Source organism: Mobula hypostoma, chromosome 2 (assembly GCF_963921235.1).
Source record: "Mobula hypostoma chromosome 2, sMobHyp1.1, whole genome shotgun sequence".
NCBI classification, from domain to species: domain Eukaryota; kingdom Metazoa; phylum Chordata; class Chondrichthyes; order Myliobatiformes; family Myliobatidae; genus Mobula; species Mobula hypostoma.
In genome coordinates, this window is record NC_086098.1 from 223199093 (window position 1) to 223214504 (window position 15412).

Here is a 15412-nt window from a genome sequence, read left to right on the forward strand (position 1 = left end):
TTATTGCTCTGCTTTGACACTTTAATGATCATTTACAGCAAACTTTCAACATTTTTTTGCAAAAAGAATGCCTTCAAACATTACTATAACCGGAATCAAGCTCCTTCCATTCATGGACTGAGATTTATTGTGTTGTACTGTCTGTAATCATCATATGCATTTCAGGCACTGCAAATTCAAACTGTTCATACTATTTTAAAGGACATGACCATTGAAAACCAATGTTTTAGCGCACATGTCCTGAAAATGAAGCAAAACTGTTTGTTGACTATTCCATGGACGCTGCTTGTAAATCACCAAAACCTGTTTTGAGTGTCCCTTTTAGAGAACAAGCTTTCCAGTTAAGTTGCTAATCAAGCACTCACCTGTTGGGGAGTTAGTTAAAATTCAATACATTGGCTTACAAGGAGAAGAGGGAAATTTTAACTTAACCTCTTGATGAAGCAAGAAGCTTTTTTTTTGAGACAATGCCTCTTGTGAAGTACCTCAGACATGCTCCAATGCCTGTCTAGCACAATAAGGAGCAAGAAAGACGGTTCAAATGCAAGGAAGATTTGTCAGATGCCTCACGTGCACAAAGGTGAGAGCTTTCCCCATATATGCTGTTGTCCAAAATCTGAAGAGCTACATTCTTCAAAATCTGTCCAAAATCTGAAGAGCTATAGTAATCCAATGAAGAATGTCTGAAGCTAAAATTTGCAGAGTAGAGAACAGATATTTTATCTTCCTTACAGCTTCATCCCCATGCCATTGCCTCAATGATCCAATTATAAAGTTGAGGGATCAAAAATACTCTTAATGTCTTAGATGCCTGATATTTATAGATGGCAGAGATTGACCTATATGCCATTAGTTTGCAGTACATCACAAATCAGGCAATGAAAGACCAATCTCCTGGCGCACTTGAGTGTGACAGATTTTGAGTGAATGAAAGAGTGGGCCTAAGGAGTTGTGTAACATACACACTACCCCTTCCTAGAGTGTGGATAGTCTACATTGGCAAGGGAGCAGATAGCCATGCTACACTACTTCACTATTAGCTAACTGAAGTTCCCAAGTTGTCAGTATCAGGTACAATATTTTCCCTGACATACAATTTAAAAAGCTGTCATCTATTTAAGACAGAAAAAGATTTTTTCTCTTTGAAGATTGAGACTGGAATTTTCCTTCTCAAATAGCGCTGAAAGCAGCCTTTGACTATTTCAAAGCCAAAGATAGATAAACCCAGAGATAAATCCCTACAGTCCATGGGAGTTTGAGGAACAAATTTGTAGAGTCTGCAGACTGTTGCAAGAAGCTTAAATTTGTTATGGGAGGTGATTTTTAACTTTCCACATTGACTGGGACCCCCATACTATACTGTAAAAAATTAGATGGGATAGCTTGTCGAATGTGTTCAGGAAAGTTTCTTCAATTAGTACATACAAGTCCCAATGAGAGAGTGTGCGATACTTGATCTACTATTGGGGAATGAGATAGGGCAGGTGACAGAAGTTTGTGTAGGGGAACACTTTGCATATTTTGATTATAATGCCATTAGTTTCAAAGTAAATATGATAAAGGATAGGTTTGGTCTTTGGATTGAGATTCTAAATTGGAGAAAGGCCAATTCAGAGGGATGGTAAAAAGAATGGTGATAAAAATGTCAGAAGTATGAAATGTGGCATTGCACAAAGAAATAATGAGAGGGTGCAATGTAAATTGTATACATTTAACAAGAAAAAAAGAGACATATGGGCCTGATATCTCTGAAATAGCAAGACAGCAAGTCTGATCAAGAAAGCTCTTAAGAGTACGAATAGAACTATTCATCCCAAAGTTCAATCATAGGCATAATTTATTCTTACATAATTGATTCATAGCACAAACTCATCTCTGAAATGCAAATAACATATCCAATCATCATAACATACAATGATAAATAGATATGTCAACCTTCACACAACAAAACTGTACAGGCCACCACAACAAGAGCAGGCCTCAATTGCAGGAGGAAGGATAAATAGACTTAAGTTATTAAATAATTAAGCTAGTTCACGTGAGTTATATTACATGAAGCTGATTTAAGTGACCCCACTATTCCCAGTTTGCCCAACATTCCTTCTTTATGTGATTCTATTCACTACCTTCCCTTCTTGTCAGATTCCATAATCTGGAGCTCTTTGTCTCCACAATCAACTCCAAGCTTCTGTACTACTTCCATTCCTCCCTGCTCCATCTGGATTCATTTAACTATCAATTGCTCCCCACTTGGATTGATCAATCACTTGCCAGCTCCTGTCTCACCCCTTCCTTTCACTTTCATCCTCTGACCATCACACCTATACACTCTCAGTCCTGATGCAGGGTTAATTATCCCTTTGCTTCCTCAGATGCCGCATAATTCACTGACTTTCTCCAGCTATTACCAAGTCAAGTCAAATTTACTTTCATGTGGTGAAATGCAAACATAATAAATCAATCATGAAATGGAAGCGATGATGACATGATAGCATCTTTTTCTTGATATTGCCATCTGGACCATATAGTTGGTGGTTGGTGGTCTGGTTAGCGAGCGAGTCTATGTCTGTGCGAAACAGAATACACAGCAGTCTTGCCTTTTGGTCTTCTCTCTTATTCTTGTGCGATTGTACGCTGGCCATAAGAATAGTAGGGATGAGGTGGATGGGTCTCATGCCCCTATGCCTGTCTTGCTGAAGGCCTCCCTGGCATCCACATTTTCCAGCATAATGCAGCCCTCCTTGAGCCTCTTTCTGTTGTACTTGCATTCTGAAAGGTCATAACTAACAAGTCCATCGGTCTGTCAGGCAATCCCAAAATTGCTGATGTCCTTAAATGGCTTAAAGCCTGTTTTGTTATTGCAGTATTTTTAGCTGTATTCTTAAATTCAAAACATAAATACAGTATACAGGTGTCCTCCGCTTTTTGAACGTTCGCTTTACGAAACCTCACTGTTACAAAAGACCTACATTAGTACCCTGTTTTCGCTAACAGAAGATTTTTTCACTGTTACGAAAAAAGCAGCGCATGAAAAATGGCGGCATGCGAAAAAAATTGCCAGCGTGCAAAAAAAAAAGCAGTGCGCGCCTCGAGCAGCCAAGCTTCTCCCCTGGAACTGCATTCTAGCCGCCATTGCTTAAACACGTGCTTTATCTCGATTTATTTTGTGCATCCATCAGCAAGATGAGTTCGAAGTTATCAGAAAAGCCTAAAAGAGCTCGTAAGGGTGTTACACTTAGCGTAAAGCGAGACATAATTAAATATTTCGATCGTGGTGAACGAAGTAAGGACATTGTCCGCGCGTTGAACTTGCCTGCATCCACCATTTGCACTATTTATACACAGAGAGAAAAAATCTTGAAAGCTGCTGATGTTACTGTTGGTTCTGCTCGTAGCGAAGTGGTCTCTCTTAGTCGGCATTCAGTAATGGATAAAATGGAAAGTCTATTGCTTGAGTGGATTGATAGGTGTACAAAACATGGTGTTCCTTTAAGTTATCTTATACTTAAGGAGAAATCAGTCAGTCTTTTTAATAAGCTGAAACAGAAAGCACTGGCCGATGGTGATGAAAGTATTGCGAAAGTGGAATTTAAAGGTAGTTACGGGTGGTTTGATCGGTTTCTGAGGCGAGGGCAGCTTCGTAGTTCAACGTTCACTAGAGAGAGTGCTTCAGCTGATACTGAAGCTGCTGAAAGGTTTCCCAGCAGAACTGAAGAAAATAATTACAGAAGATGGTTATTCGTATAAGCAAGTGTTTAACTGTGACGAAACTGCAGTTTATTGGAAAAAATTGCTGAGTAAGACATTTATTTCGAAAGAAGAAAAGCAGGCTAAGGGACACAAGGCATCGAAGGACAGGTTTACCCTAGTGCCTATTATTAATGCCACTAAGCCTCTACTAGTGTACCATTCAGAAAATCCGAGGGCACTTCAAGGCGTTGATAAAAAAACACTTCCCGTTGTGTTCCGTTCACATCCAAGCAGTTGGAACACCTAAGTGCTTTTTTCTGAGTACATAAGCAGATACATTAGTCTTTTTGTTGAAAAATACTGGGTAGAGAAAATAACCTCGATAATAGCTGTCCTGTGATTGTCAATAATTGTGCTGCTCATCCGCCTGACATTACCGAGTATGGCAGTAACATTCGTGTTGCGTTCTTACCGCCGAATACGACATCGTCGCCGCAGCCGTGCAACCAAGGCCTAATAGCCACAATTAAGGCTTACTATACGCAAAATGTGATGCATTTTATTGTAAGTGCTATTGACAGAGAGGGCAACTCCGAAGCATCTTTGCGAGAGATCTGGAAAGACTACAATGTAAAACTGGCAATCGCCAACATTGGAGATGCTCTCGATAAGCTAACAGTCTCGATGAGAAATGGCGTTTGGAGGAAACTATGTCCCAAAGCAGTGAACAATTTTAAAGGCTTCAAACCATCAACAATAAATACGACAATAGTGAGCTTGGCTAAGGAGGCTGGGTTTGTGGTAGTTGACGAAGACGATGTTGAAGAGGTTTTGGCATCCCATGACCAAGAATTGACAGATGAAGGGTTGATGCAATTGCAACAGGAAAGGATAACAATCGAAACTGAACGCAGTAGCGAAAATGAAGTCGTCCAGGGACTGAACGGGAAGCAGCTGCGTGAGATTTTCGCTGCAATTGACAGCGCTGCAGTGATTGCAGAAAAGTCTGACTTTAATTTTGAAAGGGCACCTAGGTTTAGGGCAGGTTTGCGGATGTTTTGAGTGCTTACAAAGAACTGTATGATCTAAAAATGCGCGAGACTCAGCAGTCAAGTATACTGTCATTTTTCAAGCCTCGCACATCAGTCGCAGCAGACAACGAACCTCGACCTTCGACATCAAGGCAGGCAGACATAGAAGAAGATGACCTGGCTGCCCTATTGGAAATAGACTACGATGAGATGACACCCCAGTCTCCTCTACCTCCCATCACCCCAATTTCCGATGACTCAGCCTAACACACCATCCCGATTCCCGTAAGTGAAACTACACTGTACATACATTATTTCTACTTTACATAGGTTGTGTATTTTTGTGTTATTTAGTATAATTTGTTATTTGGTATGATTTGGCAGCCTCATAGCTTAAAGGTTACTGGATAGAGTGCTTCCGCCGAGAGCACATGCGTGAGATTTTCGCTGCGCTAGACTGTGCTTCAATGATTGCAAAAAGTATTTCTACTTTATAAGGGCTGTGTATTTTTGTGTTATTTAGTATGATTTATTATTTGGTACGGTTTGGCAGCCTCATAGCTTAAAGGTTACTGGAGAGAGTGCTTCTGCCGAGAGCGCATGCGTGAGATTTTCGCTGCACTAGACAGTACTTCAATGATTGCAAAAAGTATTTCTACTTTATATAGGTTGTATATTTATCATATCATTCCTGCTTTTGCTATATGTTACTGTTATTTTAGGTTTAATGTGTTATTTGGCATGATTTGGTAGGTTATTTTTTGGGTCTGGAAACACTCAAAAATTTTTCCCATATTAATAAATGGTAATTGCTTCTTCACTTTACGACATTTCGGTTTACGAATCGTTTCATTGGAATGCTCTACCTTCAGATGGCAGGGGAAACCTGTAATAGCATTCTACCGCCTGCTGCAAAAAGTCACCCTTTACAGTACCATCTTCGATCACTCAACTATACAACTGAAAGATATATTTTAAAAAAATTAAACTTTAAAAAGGCTTTCAGCACATATATTTCTAAATGCTGTTTGTTATCTTGAACATAGCAAACATCTGCAATAGCACAAACTCAATGCCATTAAATGGTGTCTGAAATTAATGGAAATATGAATTAACTACTACTTATCTTCTGCACAAGTCCCTCATTTATCATTGCCGCCAAGCCATCCTCTCCTTCTATGGTCATATGCTTCCCATATTTGTGAATGCAGCTTAGCAACAAACCAGCATTTCTAATTTCCTTTTTATTTAATTCCTAAAAGGGAAAAAAAATGTTTCAGTAACTGAAAGAAACAAGGAGGTTTTGCACATTGATATGTGACACAGATTTTAAAAATACACTGTCTTATGAAACAACTAATTTATTCATCTTCATAACAGAGTGAAATGTCATAAAATTGTGCAAACATAAATCCAGACTGGATGCAACACCTTCCTGGAATGCTGTTACCAGACGACTGATGCTGAGTCCTCTTCTCATTTCCAGGACTTATTTGTAACTAGGGCAAGCTTTTGACATTAAAACCACCTTCAATCTGAAAATAATACTACTGCATTTCACTTAACTGCAATTCTAAGAGGGAGGAAGGGATAAACCAGACTTTAGTTACAGGGCTCTGAGTCTAATATAAATAGCTAAATTGATTGGAAAAATATCTGAGAGACGTGGAAGGGTAGTCTACATGGTTAGGTCCCATGGAATGCAGGGAGAAATAAGTGAATTCAAAATTAGCTTGCAGATATGAAACAGAAGGTGGTGCCTGAAGGTTGTTTCTCAGAATAGAAGTCAGTGACTAGTGGTGTGCCTCATGGGTCTGTGAGACCCTTTTTATTTATTATTTACAGTATATAAATTATTTGGATGCAAATGCACAAGGCTTGATCAGTAGGTCTGTGAATGACATGCAGTTAGAAGGTGTTATTGTTAATGAGGAAGGTTATCATAGATCGCAGGGGAATCAATCAATTACAGAACTGGGTCAAGGAGCGGCAAATTGATTTCAATACAGATAAATGCGAGGTCATGTATTTGGGAAAATCAAACCAGTATAGGGCTTGTATTATGAATAGTATGGAACTAGGGAATGTAATGGAACAGAAGTACTAGGAGTACGAGTGCATAGTTCATTGAAAGTGACATTACAGTTAGAGAGGGTGATGAAAAACTATTTAGTAAGTTGACCTTCATCATTCAGGACATCGAGTACAGGAGCTGCAGTCCAAAAATCAGTGGTGAAGCCACACTTGGAATGCTGTGCTCATTTTGGTCACCCTGTTATGGGAAAGATGTGGTTAAACTGGAAAGAGTGCAGAAAAGATTGGAAGTTGTCAGAACTAGAGGATCTGAGTTATGGAATAGAAGAATACTTGGAAAACTGCAATAATTGAAAAAAATAATAATAAATAATAAGAGGCAAACTACAGGAGAAATGCTTAATTAGAGAAGTACTAACTTCAATATGAAGAAAGAGGATCTAACGTAGATACATCCTACATTGCTAAGAGAAGTTGCTATACTCTTCAAATACTCCCTCGATGCAGAAGAGTTGCCAGAGGACTGAAGATTAGCAAATTTCATACCTTTGTTTGCAATGGAATGTAAAGACATGCCTGACAATGACATGTTGGTCAGCTTAATGGTGGAGGGGAATTTTTGAGAAACAATAATTAGGGATAAAAACTAATAGGAATGTGGAGAGATTTGAGGCAATTAAACTGATTTGTTAATGACTTTTTTTGATAAACATGATTGATTCAATTTATTTTAAAGCAAATAGAAGGTTGGTGAAGGGAATATAATAAATATCTTCTACAAGGCATAAAAAAGCAACTCCACAAAAGGCTGGCAAAATCGAAGCCCATGGTAAAAGGGTTCAGTGAGAGCATGAAAAATTGACTCGAAGCTAAAAAGTAGAGCCATGGTAAACAATATTGCTTTTCATACTAGAGGATGGCTAGCAATAACATTACCAAGCAATCATTGCTAGTACCACCAATCATGTAATTGCATTGTAGGGTAATGTTACGGGTGACAGATGACCCATTGTTTATAATCAACTGTTTTACAGAATTTACAGACAGTTACTGAGGTATTGTCTTCACATAAGAGATAGGTAATGACATCAGCATTACACGTCTGCTTTTGGTTTGTTCATAATGGAAATAAATAGCTGCAGCTTTTGTTAAGCACATAAAACAACTCTAACATGTTTTATTCACAACATCTGACATTGGTGACCCTAAAGCTCTCAGACAATTCCAGATTTACTGAACGATATGTCAACCAATGTCAAAGCTTTGAAGCTGCTGGAGTTTTGGGAGCAGCACACTACCACACAGTTTGCACAGGTGGAAGCCTAGTTCACTCTGTGAGAAATCACCACAGAAAATACCACATTTTACTACGTCCTCGCACCGTTAAGCAGTTCACTGTAGTCAGAATGTTGAGTCTACTGAAAGACCAGCCTGTATGTGATAAGTATGTCATTCCAAAAAATCATCTATTACAGAGTTTTAAACTGTCTGAGTCTGAGCGCGACAAACAATTACTCTCCTTGTCTGGCCAGAGTGATGCTAGGCCTTCAGAACTAATGGACCACATACTATATCTATTGAGCAATCACCTTCCTTGTTTTATTTTCAAAGAAATCTATGCAACAAATGCCTGATTAGGTATCACAGCCCTTGCCAATACATCTATGGAAGACTATAGAGTTCAGATTTTCCAGTACTGTGACAAAGCATGGGGTCAAACACCAAATTTCCACAATTGGCTCGCCAGTCCACGACCATGTGCGTAGACTGGACTCAGAAATGCTGGCCAATGAAAAAGCTGAGTTTGCTAACGTGGAGATGCTTAGCTTTGTATGCATGTCAAATAGCCTTTGGGCTTCACCCCTCCACATAATCTCCAAGTCCTGCTGCCTGCTGCCTTAACAAGTCCCCCCCCCACCAATCCTTACCCAGTCACACATTTTCAAAAATTTTCTGCACATTTAGCCACAAAGGTAACACTTTTCTAAAATGGACTTAGAGAGAGGCTCTATGCACTGAGTACTTTCCAAAATTGCTGCTATTTGGCATATTTGATTTTCTGTACATACTATTTGAGCTGAAATATGCAGCACAGATCTTCCAGGGACAAATGGACTCTGTTAAAAGACCTGGATATTCTCTTTGTTTACCTGGATGATATACTTGTCATCAGCAGTCACAAAACTGAACACCTAATACATCTCCATACATTTTTCAAGTACTTAAGCCAACAGGGGCTGATTACTAACCCTATTAAATGCCAGTTCAGATTGTCTACTATTGACTTTCTTGACCACTGCATCTCCACAGAAGGTGCGACACACCTGCCGTCAAAAGTCGCCACTATTATGGGTTTTCCACTGGCCTGCACTATCAAAGCACTGTAAGTGTTATTAGATATGGTGAATTTCTATCACCACTTCATTCAGCAAGGTGCTGAAATTATGTTCCCCTTGTAAAGTGGCCTTCAAGGCAATGCCCCTAATTACATGCTTGTGTGATCAGCAGACCTGACCAGAGCATCTGACGACACCAAATGAGCTCTTTTGAACACAGCCCTACTGGCACACACACACTCCCTAATAGCCACTGATGCCTCAGATGACACTGTGGGTGCTGTGCACAAACAATTTGTTAGAGAATTGTGATAGCTGCTTGCCTTCTTCAGCCAAATGTTCCTGCGCCCCCTCTCACCCCCCCCCCCACCCCCGAGGAAGTACAGCACATTTGACCACGAGTTTCTTAATCTCTACCTGGTCATCCACCATTTTCATTATCTACAGAAGAATCAGCATTTCACACCATTCGCTGACCAAACTCTCGAAGACGCAATGGCCAAAGTGTCAGACACTGCACAGTGTACACGACAGCAACACCACCTGGCCTAGATTTCGGAATTCACAACTGACACACAGCACATCAAAGGGAAAAATAATACCATGGCCAATTGCCTGTCATGGCCCACTATCGATGCCATGCACATTGGGGTTAACATCAACATAGTAACCGATCAAACTATCGGCCCAGAGGTCAAGGCTTACAGGACAGCAGTCATGGGCCTGCAGTTATCTGATATCAAGTTTGGAGATACAGGAGTTTCTCTCCTGTGCGAACTCTCAATCAGTCACCCTCGCCCCATAGTGCCTGCAAACTGGAGGCACTATCATGGTGTACAACACTCTTGGGTTCCAGATGACTTACATTCTACCTCATTCATTTCTGCCTGCATGAGGCATATCAACATTCCCTTAAGCCTCCTTACGATAGCATATTCTGCATTTTGAAATGGGGCAAAAAAGACTTTTATTGTAGATGGAGGGGATAAACCTGAAATTATTTCTGTAGATTGCCTTAAACCAGCCCACCTAGACCCGAATGTTCTACTACCATAACCCCTGCATCGCAACATGACCACATACATGTCAATACATCCTGGATGAGCCAGAGGTACCCACTGTTACTCCAACCAAGGCATATAGGACCTGAGACAGGCTCCAGAAAGACTCTCAATGCTGGTTTTGGTGAATTCTGGGAGGGGGAGTGTTCTGTGTAGTATAGTGTGATGGGTGACAAATTACATATAGTGTTCATCATAGAAATTGTTCTACATATTTCACAAAAACCGTCAATGAGTTGTTGTGTTTACTTAGAGATCGTGTCTGACGTAATGATATCAGAGTAAAGCGACTGCTTTTGGTTTGTTCATAATGGAAGAAAAGGGCTACGTCTTTTGTAAAACAGACAAAACATTTTATTCACAAAATCCTACTGTATTAATTTTGTGGACTACAGTACTACAGGCTCACAATTTAAAGACCACACCATCATGCCTCCAAGTTTGAACAGTGAAAGAATAATGACAGACTGCAAGAGCATCTAGACGAGCAGAACAGTCAGATAAATAACGTCAGGCGCTACATTTCTGGCAGAAATATAACACAGGCAACATGTATATTCATTATTTCAATAATATTTGAGTAATGTTGTAAGTATATTGTTTAATTAAGCATTCTTTGTTGTTTATATTATGCATTGTGGATTATATGTAAAAGTACACAAATAGCATACGTCATTACACAGCTATGTCTTAACTATACGTTTTAGTTAAAGTAAAAACAAACCTAAGACCCATTCTCCTGGGCTCCCATCTTTTTCTTGCAGTTAGTTTGGAGTTACAAAACATAAGTGTCAACGAGAAAGTGTTAAGCAAATCCAAAGTGACTACCTACCTGTTGAAGCGCAGTGAGGCATTTGAGTGCAGTGAGAATAAATAGTTAAATAAAAATAAAAACAGCTCTTTGGAAGAGACAAATAACTGTAGAGTTTTTTTTAAAAAGGCAGAAAATGGATGAATTCATGGGTTCATAAACAGTGAGTACCAGGTGATGATAATCATTATAAAAGCACAAGTGGCTGGCTACATCAGAAAGACTGACTGACATGTTCGATTACACAACAGATAACTGGATTTTGTATACTGAGCGGATTGAGCAATATTTTAAAGCAAATTGAACAGCTGATAAGTGGGTGCCAATTTTACTGAGTGCATAAACTTGGTATAAACTTTGCTTAGAAATTTGACTGCTCCAACCAAACCAGCCAAAATGAGCTTTGCTGATATCATGAAAGTAATGCAAGAACATATAGAAGCAAAGCCATTGTTGATTGCAGAATACTTTAGGTTTCATAAGTGGAATCAAAAGGAAGAAGAGTGCATTTCAGCATATGTGGCAGAATTGAAGTTGTCTGAGCATTGTCAGCTCGGTAATGGGCTTAATGATGCACCGAGAGATCATTTAGTTTGTGGAATCTTACAAGAAAACATTCAAAAACAGCTCCATAACTAAAGTACAACTCACATTTAAAAGAGCAGTTGAAATAGCTCTATCAATGGAAACAGCAGACAGACACAATTGAGTTGCAGTCAGGAATCAAAGTGAGCATGAACAAAGTGGCAATGTCAAAACAGAAACTGGTCTGGCCGAACAAATTGTGTTATTGCTGTAGCATGGGCTCATATACACCAGACCACTGCAGGTTTAAAGGTGAAACTTGACGATAATACAACAAATTAGGATACAAAGAACATGTTGGGCAGATAAAAATAAATGAACTGGATAGGATAGAGAAAGATAAAAAGTCAAGTTGCAATGTCAAAAAGAGCACTAACCTGCATGCTCTTGATGAAAAAAATCTGATAATAATGAGAGTAACACAGAATTGGGTAGCTTTGAGTTTTATAAAGTGAAAACTAACAATTGACAAGCAATATGGCTTATACCAGAAGTGAACGGCAAATTAATTAAAATGGAATTGGATACTGGCTCGGCTGTTTCAAATGAGTTTGAATGGAATTTCAAAAATACTGAAGTGAAGCCTGCAGATATTCGACTTAGAACTTTTATTGGAAAAATCGTAACTCCTATGGGAGTGACATTCATTAACAGTGAGATACAACAACTAATAAGCCACAATGGGCTTCCGTGTGGTAAAAAAAAGGAGGACCAACATTGTGGAGGCATGATTGGCTGAGGTAACTACGATTTGATTGGAGATCCAATCACTAGTTGTGTGCAACATCCCCTGCAAGAGACAACTGAATGCGAATTAAGAAAGGTACTGGATGATGCTACAGCAGTGTTAAAGGACAGCATTAGAAAATATATCAAGGGTAAAATAAGGTTAAAAGGGTTAAATAAGAATGCAACACCTAAGTTTTACAAAGCCCGTCCAGTTTTTCATACCATCCATGATAAAGTAACCAATGAATTAGATTGCACGGAAGCCAAAGGAGTTCTTTCCAAAGTTGAATGGAGCCCATGGGCAATACCAACGGTCCCAGTATCCAGGAAGGATGGGTCTGTAAGGATCTGTGGTGATTTTACCAGTACTGAAAGTAGTCCAATACTCTATGCCTGGAATAGAGGATATCTTTGCAAACCTCTCTGAAGGAAAACACTTCAGCAAGGAGAACTTAGCTGAGGCCTACCTAAAATTGGAGATGGAAGAAGAGTCAAAAGAGTTCCTCATCATCAGCACCCACAAAGGGCTGTATCACTATATTAGGCTTATTTTTAGGTACATTCTGCACATGCGCTCTGGCAGAAAGTAAAGGACCATATGCTACAAGGCTGCCCAAGCACTCAGTGTTATCTGGATGACATCATTGTTACTGAAAGGATGACAAGGAACATTTCCAAAATTTCAAAACTGTTTTAAAAGAATTAGAAGATTATGGACTCTGAACGTGATGTAACAAATATGAATTTCTTAAACCATGTATCACTTACTGCGGTCACACTATTGATGCACAAGGATTACACAAGTGTGCTTGGAACATTCAAGCAGTGGTGGATGCCCCAAGGCCAAAGAATATGCAATCCTTTTTAGAATTTGTCAATTACTATAACAGATTCCTGCCAAACCTGGCTACCATGCTCACCCTCGAACTCATTTCTGGAAGAAATGGCAATGGACAAAGCAGTGCAGGACGGCTTTCCAAAAGGTAAAGAAAATGGCGACATCAGACACTGTACTCACACATTATAGATCCACATCATTCAGTGAACCTTGCCATGTTCTGTTAGGGACATCAACATATCATAAGAAATGTGTCCAGAGCTGTCAGAACCACTTCCTGCAGTCCTGGAGTCAACTCCTACAACCACCATGGAAGAGGCCCCAGTACCTGAGATTTTTTCACAACCACAAGTTTCACCTGCCAAGCAGAGTAGCACCCCCTTGTTCAAAAAGACATATTCCTACAAGAGTGGGATGCTGCCAAATGAAACAACATTCCTCCAGGACCAAGGTGCAAAACACAGTACCAACAATCATACCAGCTCTGAGCATATATAAGATAGCAGTAAACATAGTCACACAAAATATAATAATAACATAGCCTAAGTCCCATCCCTTTCCAAACCTTGTAATAATAACTGATCGAAGATAAGGCAGGAATTCCTCTTGCTATGTACTGTGATGTCATGTGGAATTTACAATAATAACCAAGTAATCCTTCCAAAGGATAGAAGAAAGGTAACTGATTCACAACATCCAATACATAAAACATATAGTAGGTTCCAAGGTTGTCAAGTCAAGGAATTGTAGTGGGGACAAGCTCCCACTACCCAAAAGTGCTCCTCACGGCATGCACCTCAAATAGCCTCTGACAACCAAGTCCAACTTCTGGCTTTCTCGTGTGGCTTAACCTCTAAGCCCAGCGGAACTGTTTCTACTAACAGGAGAAGGGGCAAAGGCAGGTCCTGACGTCTTAAAACCAGTGCTTTGGGTAGATGGAGCTCGTCAGCCTGGGAAGGCAGTCCATCTAAGAGAGGGAAAACTCTGATTTCAAACCTCCACTGCCTTGCGGCCATACCCACTTACAAGAAGGGCTTTGGGAGTAAACCTGAGGACAAAACTGGAGCTGGAGTCCCTAAGGCAGTCTGACGTTGCTTTCAACCTCACTCTGGCAACTCCTGCGACGTTGCTGGTGCCAAGCTGTATCGGCCTTTGCCCTTCCCTTGGACAACATTGATGGTGTGGAGAGGGGAGAATTGCTGCTTGGGCAACTGCTGGTCTCCGATACAACCTTGCCCAGGCCTGCGCCCTGGAGAGACTGAAGCAAGACTTTCCAGGCGCAGATCCATGGTCTTGCGAGACTAAAGGATGCCATCCACAGTAGGTTCTGAGGTAATGCAGATGTGAGAACCATTGTCTGTTCTACAGGTGAGCAAATAGTGCATGATTGGGATGAGCACATTGTAGGGTGAGATGTTTTTTCCATCATTTATGCAGGGTTTCTGTGCTTCTGATGCCTAGATTCAGGCTACTGGAGCAGCAATCCCCATCCTGAATCACATCATTGGTAGAGGTAGAGCACATCTACAGATGAATGACAATAAGAGAAATTCCAAAGAATTTTCTATAGTGCAAATACAGAACATACAATACTGTTTCAATAAGATTTATTTCTTCACATGTATTTATCTATTTTTAGAACTTTATGATAGGATAATTCTTGGAAATATTTCTTACCCTCAGTATTAGTCTGTTCAATTTGCTTGTCATCTGTTTGCTACAGTTGCAAGATATAATCTCATCACTTTCTTCTTGTAATTCTTCCAGTCTCTTAAAAGTACTTCCTTTAATAGCGTCATCGATTAATTTTTCCAGCTTAAAAAGAAAGATTGATTAAAAAAAGACTGATAATTCCATTTTAATCCAAAGATAATTAAACAATTGCTTATTTATTAATATAGAGCCAAACAACACAGTAACAGGCCCATAGCCGATCATGTCCTTGCCACCTAGTGTACCAATCTGCAACTAAACCCATTTACCTGTATTGGGTTCATGGTCTTCTAAAACTGGCAATTCACATACTTGTCTTCTTGCTTGTTAAATGTCATAGGAGATCTGCTTCTACATCTCTTCAGAGATTAATTCCAGACTCCAACCACTCTCTGGATGAAAATGATTCCCCCTGAGATCTGCTATAAACTTGCTACCTTCATCTTAACCTATGCCTTCTTTGATACTCTGCCTATCTCTTTCATAACTTTATACACCTCTGTCAGATAACCCCTCTACCTCTGCCAACCTATCCAGGGGCCACCTGCCTGTCCTTTCAATAAAATGTAATCCTTGGGTATGTA

At 39.8% G+C, this 15412-nt stretch overlaps 1 protein-coding gene across 1 annotated transcript in view; it reads right to left on the bottom strand.

The window, feature by feature from the left end:
- Positions 1-15412, bottom strand: part of LOC134357895 (synaptonemal complex protein 2-like) — a 58532-nt gene that overhangs the window by 32409 nt on the left and 10711 nt on the right. The window contains exons 2-3 of the mRNA XM_063069651.1: positions 14793-14930; positions 5844-5976 (exon numbers count right to left, since the gene is read on the bottom strand). Coding sequence (XP_062925721.1) covers positions 5844-5976; positions 14793-14930 — 271 coding nt within the window. The remainder of the gene's footprint in view (positions 1-5843; positions 5977-14792; positions 14931-15412) is intronic.